This window comes from Pollicipes pollicipes, unplaced genomic scaffold (genome assembly GCF_011947565.3).
Source record: "Pollicipes pollicipes isolate AB1234 unplaced genomic scaffold, Ppol_2.1 Scaffold_4219;HRSCAF=4965_pilon_pilon_pilon, whole genome shotgun sequence".
NCBI lineage: Eukaryota > Metazoa > Arthropoda > Thecostraca > Pollicipedomorpha > Pollicipedidae > Pollicipes > Pollicipes pollicipes.
The window spans coordinates 10,023,972-10,032,002 of record NW_023596448.1 but is presented as its reverse complement, the minus strand read 5'-3'; the positions used below and the strand labels follow the sequence as shown (position 1 = coordinate 10,032,002).

General features: G+C 53.6%; 1 protein-coding gene across 1 annotated transcript; it reads left to right on the top strand.

Annotated features, from left to right (window-relative positions):
* The first annotated feature begins 1,492 nt into the window (after nucleotides 1-1,492).
* On the top strand, nucleotides 1,493-7,696 carry LOC119095790 (lactosylceramide 4-alpha-galactosyltransferase-like). The gene is made up of 3 exons (XM_037218645.1): nucleotides 1,493-2,175; nucleotides 6,162-6,400; nucleotides 7,643-7,696. The coding sequence occupies exons 1-3, from the start codon at nucleotides 1,515-1,517 to the stop codon at nucleotides 7,694-7,696; spliced, it is 954 nt and encodes a 317-aa protein (XP_037074540.1). The 5' UTR covers nucleotides 1,493-1,514.
* The last annotated feature ends 335 nt before the right edge of the window (nucleotides 7,697-8,031 follow it).

The window sequence follows — 8,031 nt, the reverse complement described above, 5'->3', positions numbered from 1 at the left end:
GAGACCCGGGCCCTGTTTTAGACGTGGCCCGATAATCCTACCTGTCGTCCATACTGTAGTCCATATACGGGCTTGGGGAAAATGTTTTATTGTTGTCATCACGGTCTTTAAAACCTGACTCGATGAGTTTGAGACGAGAGCTGACGCTGAGCAGAATTGCTGTGCGTGCTCTGGGACTCCAGCCATTGTGCAATTACAATCATACGGCAGAATTGTATGGAAACAGCTGCTTGTACCATGATGCTTGCCACGGTCCATCTGCCCTTTGAACTCCCTGAAATTTGGCGAGAGGCGAGAGCACAAAAAGTCAGCCAAGATCGAGAATACAGAGGTCCACCCCACCTCGTCACCACCCCTACGTTATGGGTTCCCACTGGAATGCCCTTAGTCCGTGTCTAGTTGTCTTAGATGTACCCCTGCGAGCACGTTTATAGCGACTTAAGCCCCTATAGCGCCACGGGTGGGATGGGATCGCCAGGAGTTTATATCAATTACGCTGCGGAGAGCGACAAGCTGATGCTCTCTCGGTTATGATGTGATTCACTTTGGTGGTGATATCCCCTTCACCTGTAGCCTTGAAGTCCGGTCGGCTTATTAAACCAGATTTTGATAATGAATTTGCACGATTGGTGATGAATTGGCCTTTTGATACTGAACTGGCCGTTTCGGCTTGCTGATTCAGTTGGTGATCAGGGTGTGAATTTTGGTGATGAAAGTGGGCATTCTGGTTGTCCAATAAATTTGTCCCCCTAAGGTCACCGCCGGCGCGCGGCGCGCCGACAGTGGAGGCCGGGGAGGGGAGCGGGGCGGGGGCTGGTCTGCATGAAGCAGTGGGTCTGCGTGCGTGTTTTGACAGACGGCCTCCCAGCGCGGCGGAGGACGGGCGGACGGCAGGTGCGCGCGTGACCGCCGCGCCGGGTGGGACTGGCGGTGCTGCGGGCGCGAACGGAGCCACGACACGACCACCCAACCAGAGGGCCGCGCTAGACAGAAGATCGAGCAATGACCATCCAACCAGAGGGCCGCATCACACAGAAGACCGGGGCAACGGTGCAGAAGCGGAGCAGGCGAGCAGTTGTGTAACGACGAAACGCCATCACATCTGGCGGGAATGCAGCAGCGGCACCAGAGGGTCACAGCACCGTTGGTGGACGAGTGACCAGCTGGTACAGCCGGCGCCAGCTTTGGACCAGCTGGTGCAGCCGGCGCCCAAAAGGCCCGGACGGCACACAGCGCACCCCGCATGCATCGTGAATTTTGAGGTGGGAAAAACACACTTTGTTCCGTCCGCGTCATCGCGTTTGCTACATAGCTTGAACAGATCACAAGGTGTGCCGGGTTACAGTGGATGTCTCTAGCACATAGTGTTGATAACATCTGACGGACGATCCAATGCCATCGCCGGGCGTAAAGTGCACCGAGTGACGTCACGCGTCAAGGCGACAGGACACTCGCGATCGCGGAGTGAACCTAAACAAGCTGGCCACAGGAGCGACACTTTTTACCATACACAGATGGTGCGATCGATCGACTCTCCCGCTGGCGTCGGCGCTGGCGGATCGCTGGCGTGTGCAGTACCGATGTGTGGCAGGGTGTGGGCGTGCGTCGGCTCCAGCCGGCGACGTCATTGGCTGCTGCTGTGCGCCGCCGCGCCGCTGCTTCTCTTCCTGCTCTGGCTGGTGTGGTGGCGTCCCGACCCGGCGCTCGTGGCCGTGTTCTACCCTGCCGCCGCTGAGCGCGGGCCTCCTCTTGCGGCCGTCGACTCGGAGCGCTGGCTGACTGTGCCTGTGGCGCCGCCGCTCCCGCCCGACGGCTGTATCTTCCTGCTGGAGACGTCGGGCCGGCGCCACATCACCCCGCGCGAGTGGTGCACCGTTGAGTCGGCGGCGTCCGCGCACCCGAGCATGCTCGTCGTGTTGCTAGCCGCAGCGCCACGCCTGCGCCGCTCCGCGCTCACCGACCGGCTGCTGGAGCGCAATAACACAATCCTGGCGCGGCTCGACTTTGGGTCGCTGTTCGCCGACACGCCGTTCGAGCGGTGGTACCAGAGTCGCGCCGTGCTGCGGTCGCCCTGGCCGGCGGTCCACATGAGCGACGCGGCGCGCGTTGCAGTGCTGTTGCACCACGGCGGCATCTACCTCGATACGGACGTAATTGTACGCCGCTCACTGGCCGGTGAGAAGAGAGAGGGAAAGAGGTAGAGAGGAAGAGAGTGGGAGGGAGGGAGGGAGACAGATTGGAGAGGGGTGGGGAAGAGCAGGAGGGGACGGACGTCCGTGCTGTTGTCATACGGGGATGGTTTCGAGTCGTGGGTGGGTACGAGTCCAGCAGTTGCCGAGGTACTGTGGCGTGACCAGGCGGACAAGCTCCCCATTTGAGGTCGCAAAGACACTCTCGGTGTCAAAGGCAACATTACTGTAAAAACGCTCTCAAATAGGGGTGTCTATTTTTATGCTTGTTTGGGGGAACCGAGTGGCCCATGATGTCCCCCCGCTTATTTTGTGTAAACGGACTTACACTTTGTTCTGACGAGTGTCAGTTTGTACTGCAAATTGTATTATCATTTTTAAAAACCTTCAAATTAAACAGTATAGCAGTCCTGCAAGGACGAATCCACGGAAGGAGGCGAAACTGGAGACACCTTCTGATATGGAAGAAGGCGGACCTCTAGAAGCCGCCTTAGCGTGCTGAAGGCACACTTTGAAGGCGGCCAGGGCCGGCAGCACGTGCTCTTGGTTGGATACGGTACAGGGCTAGTCATTAAGGACTTTGGTTATTTCCGTTCTCCGTTGCTTTCAGCATTACATGTCAGGCGTTCGTGTGTCGTGTGGCTCAAGCTGCGCAGTCAGCTGATCGCTTACGCGCTCAGCTGTTACGTGCGATCTGGCGGTGAGGGCAAACACGACTTAACATGGCCAGGGTATGGGTTGTCAAAGCGTTGATATGCGCGTTGCTCAGTAAGCAAACACATCTGTTTCATTTCTATGAGGCGACTGCATTATGGTGATAGATATATGGATGCATTGATGAATACAGTTACGAGGTTTGGAGGCCAAGCCATCTCGGTAAATTATACAGTCTACTCTAGTTTGGTTTTGTCGTCCTTGGAGAAGATCGCTGCGCCTCCCTTGTAGAATGCTGCTCCATCTAAAGTGCAATTTTAGTGCGAATCACGAGCGTTGCGGGAAAATGTCTGCCTGAATTCGGCGTCGTACCACATTTTGCATTTAACCTACGCCATGGCATCAATAATTGTGCAAAATACCATGATTATTATTGAGGATGCTCAAAAATCGGCCTATATTGACTGATAGTTGAGTAGAAGTAAGATTAAAAGCAAGCTGCTTGAATTGCGTGAGTAAAGTGCGCTGTCAAAATAACGTTGAGGATGAGTTTGTTCTAATAGTGGTGTAGCAAATGCGTGTGTCATTCATAGAACCGCTACATGTATGTTTATCATATTTTTGTTGCACAGCCTGAGGTGCGCGTAAATTTCTCTGTAATGGATGCATGTTATATTAGGTGTCATTTTAATTTTACGTGAACTAGTTCTTCAGCGTGCTAAATGACCAGCCTACAAAGAAGTTTGAATGATTTGCGTAAGATTGCGCAGCATTCAATTTCACACCATTTCCTGCTGCACACAGCGATACACGTGAGACCTGAAACCCTTGCAACCTAAATGTCCGATTTGATTTCGAATCGTCGAATTTCCTGCAATGGTAGAAGAGCGCAGCTACATAATTAAAAATAAAATACCACACGAATGAATCTCAAACTGTTTCGAAATATTGTCCAAAAGGCCCAGTGCCGTCAAAAACGATACCACTTTTCCAATTAATGGTGCCATGTGTTTGTCAAAGTTTAGCCAAGGATGACTGCTTTTTATGTCACAGGTGACATAATTCGACACAATGATTAAGGGGCAATTTACAGACATCGTCTTTGTACAAGTTTTTTGCCTGCAGGGTGAAAAACGCCCGCCAAAAAGTATATTTTTGCGCTAAAGACACCAATGATCGGGCCGTAGCCCGACGACGACAGAGCGCTCAAAGCATTTTGGCCGCGTTCGTAGTGTTGCGAAATGCGTCGTGGCATGTTCGTCTTCCAGGACAAGTGGTCTTATGTGGTCCGCCAACGAGGGTCGTTTAGCCGTTAGCTTGATGGTGTAAGCTTGGTTACAGGGCAGCCCACGGCCGTGCAATCGCATTGCACATTAAATGACCTTTCATGCTATTCGGATAAGAGGCCGAGGCAAAGTGGATCTGTTGACGATGTATTACAGTTATGGATGGCTAATTAACACACGCTCGGGTAGGGGTGGGGCTCAAATTGACCCCCCCCCCCCGAAGGTTTTTTCCAAAATGGTTTCCAAACGGCGCGGCGTAGCCGCGCCAAATTTTGCGTTGCTGTAGACAATTGAGTTGAGAATAGTCGGGCACCAAAAATGGAGATGTACCTTTTAAGGTCGCTGACCTATGGTCGGTCAAAGTCGGGCCATGGTTTCAGCGAAGGCAATTTCTAGGGAGTCGTTCAATCTGATCCAATAAGTGTTAGACGAGGCCCACCTTTCCGAGATACTTGTCAGGTAACATAACAACTGAGTGAACAAGTTACATTTATCTAGGGTCAGGTATAAAGGTTAGACCAAAGGCAAAACCAGCTTGTATTATTACACTGGGGCTTGCTTCTGAGGTGATTTCTGGCGCCCATTTCCAATTTGTTCATAACAGGAACCACATTATACACCCTTCACGGACTTCTTTAAGACCACAGCAGGTCATTGACCAAAAATGACTCGGGTCAGCATTTTGTTCTTAGGAACATGCTGCCTAACGTAATCTTAGTCGCTTTTTTCAAATGCAAAACTTAATGCAGTCTCGTCTGATCTTAGTCACCATGGTCTTTAAAGACTAAAAAAGGTCACTGACCTTAAATGAGCGTGTGCCCTTTTGCATAGAACAGTTACCTTGGTTTTAGGGGCCCTTTGAAAACTAACCTGGAATTTGACCTTGTTTGACCTTACTCAACGCGAAGGTCATGACCTAGGAACTTCAAACTTTGGCCTCAATGAGTTTCACGTACAGGTCAAGACATCCTGTGAATTTAGTGTTTCTAGCTCTCTTAGTTCCTGAGATCTCAGGAGGTTCAATCTGACCTCCCACCCGAGCGAAGGGCGTCGAATCGGCCCACCCGGGCGTGGTCAAAAAGTGACAGCGAGGCTCCATGTTCGGCATGGAACCATATCAAAAATCTATCTTGGCAACATTTTTCTTTTCTGCGTGGTTTTCATTTTTGACTGCTCTGAATCCATCATTTAAACTATATATTGATGAAAATAAAAAGTTGCAACTTAGTTGTGATGTCTCTGAAAAATTACAACAAAGAATAAGGGGCGCCAGCATCATGCTTGGATGCGGACAAAAGCTAACGTTTGACGGACAGAAAATCTCAAATTATAAGGTGGTTAACCCCAATGTTTAAAGCTTCCCCTCCACTGGGACGTAATATTGAGGTTGCGGGCTTCAGTTCTTCAGCTGTACCCTCCATAGCAACGCCCACTACAAGGAGGACAACGTCACTACAAGAATGAAAGAAGATCGTCTTTGTATAATTGTCATCTCTTTTCTACGTTTTTGTAATGTTCCATCCAAAATATGGAAAGGGCCAAGCTAACACTGGGGGAAAGGGGTAAATCCACATGGGGGGGGGGGGGGGCAGAACACTCACAAAAGAAAACAAATAGACACCCGTGTCCAAAATGTCTCTACAAAATCAAAAAGTGGCCCCCAATGCCTGCAAAGTGAATCCCGAGCATATAATCAGGCCGATACGCGACGAAGAGAGGCCTAATGACGGGAAAAGCCTCTATACCCATTTGTCCTCCTCTTGCCCCCCTCCGAGCTCCGCCATTCTGGAGATGATGATGATTTGTGTTGTCCTATGGTGATGTGTAGCAGGCATAGGGCAGTTGCTGCTGTTGCCGTAGTAGTTGCATGTTGTTTTGCTGCACGGGCCTGCTCTGTCTCGCGCGCTACCTGCGATCCGTCACTGGGTAACCAGCGTCCTCCGGTGATTGCTGGACCCAGCGGGCGCGTGACCCGATCAGCCGCCAATCTAGGTCAGGCCCGTGACCTTCGTCTTGCCGCCACGGCCCGCAGCGCTGGACGATGGTGCAGGCCTGGAGTCGGAGCGAGCCGTGGCGGCGTCGGGTGTGCTCAAGTTCAGCCGCGACTCGGCCGTGCCGCGGCTGCTGGCAAGCCGCCTGACAGAGGGTTACGACCCGTACAACTGGGGACACAACGGGCCCGGCGTCGTCACCAAGGTGCTCATCGAGGGGTGGCCTCCGAGACCCGCCGCTGACGACCACCCACTGCGGAAACTACACCATCTACGGACGGTGAGCGCGACGGTCACCCACCATCTACGGACGGTGAGACGGACGGTCACTACACCATCTACGACGGTGAGAACGGACGGTCACCACCATCTACGGACGGTGAGAGCGGACGGTCACCCCACCATCTACGGACGGTGAGCGCGGTGACCACCCCACCGTCTACGTACGGTGAGAACGGACGGTCACTACACCATCTACGGACGGTGAGACGGACGCTCTACACCATCTACGAACGGTGAGAACGGACGGTCACTACACCATCTACGGACGTGAGAACGGACGGTCACCCCACCATCTACGGACGGTGAGACCGGACGGTCACTACACCATCTACGGACGGTGAGAGCGGACGGTCACTCCACCGTCTACGGACGTGAGACGGGACGGCTACACCATCGACGAACGGTGAGTGGGACCAACCTACGGCCAATGAGAGCAGACGGTCTATGCACCAACTACCGACGGTAAACGGGACCGCTTCACCATCTCCATTCGCTGAGCGGGGACCGCTGCACCAGCTACGGCTGGTGAAAGCGGGACGACGTCGACACGAACCATGGACGGTAAGCGGGGGCCTTTACACCATCCTTGGCCGGTGAGCGCGGGAACCACTGCATCAGCTATGGCCGGTGAGAGCGGACGGAGACTGATGAAGGCATGCCACGTCCACGGAGAGGACGGTCCAGATAAAGTGTCAGACCAGCTGACGCCGCCATTGGTGCAGAGCGTCAGCCGGTGGTGCAGCGCTGCTGATCGCGACCAGGTGAGACGTTCCGAGCAGGGCTGAGGCAGGCGGCGGGTCTCCTCTGTTCGAACGATGCGTAGTAATCCGACACATGACGTGCTCAGGGTGGACTGTGCCTCCAGTCTAGGGTATGTTTGTGGCGTGCTGCTGCGTAATGCTGTTGACGTCGTGGATCTCGGGCTACACGTGCACCCGTTTTTAATGCTTCGACAGGTGAATTCGAAATGTTGCGTCACTCACACACAGCACAGCTGTGCCCCGTCCCCGCCCGCCAACAGATGTGCCCCTCTGCGGTCACCATAACGTCGTCCTGACCTTCTCCCCTCCCACGGCCGCAGGCAGTGCTTTTACGCCATCCCATGGAAAACTGGAGCCTGTTTCTGGAGCTGGACGCGCGGGACGCCGTGTTGGAGCGCGTGAACGGCTCGCACTTGGTGCACACGTGGGGGCGGCACGTGCGCGAGCGCCGCGTGCCGCCTGGCTCCGCGTACCACCAGCTGGCCGAACAGTACTGCCCCTGGTCGCTGCAGCAGGGCGGGGCCGACTTCTAACCGGTGAGGCATGTCTTTGGGCGACGTCTGTAAGGCGGAGTTGACGCTTGACTATAACGATGGTCTTTTTTGCCTGTATTGCAGCCCTCCTCCACCCCCCCCCCCCCCCCCCCCACCGTCATAATTCACATTCTGGACAGCAGCAAGAGCGCCGTAAAAAGTCAGGTGGCTCGACGAGAAACAGCAAGAGGACAAGGTAGCAATGAAGCAGTTTTACGCCATGATTCAGCAATTGTTTGATTATTTTAAGGCTTCAGCTCAACTTGAGTGAAAGCAAACGATACTAATTGTGTAGACAGATTGCTGTTCTACGGTACCTCAGCGTGACGACAGGC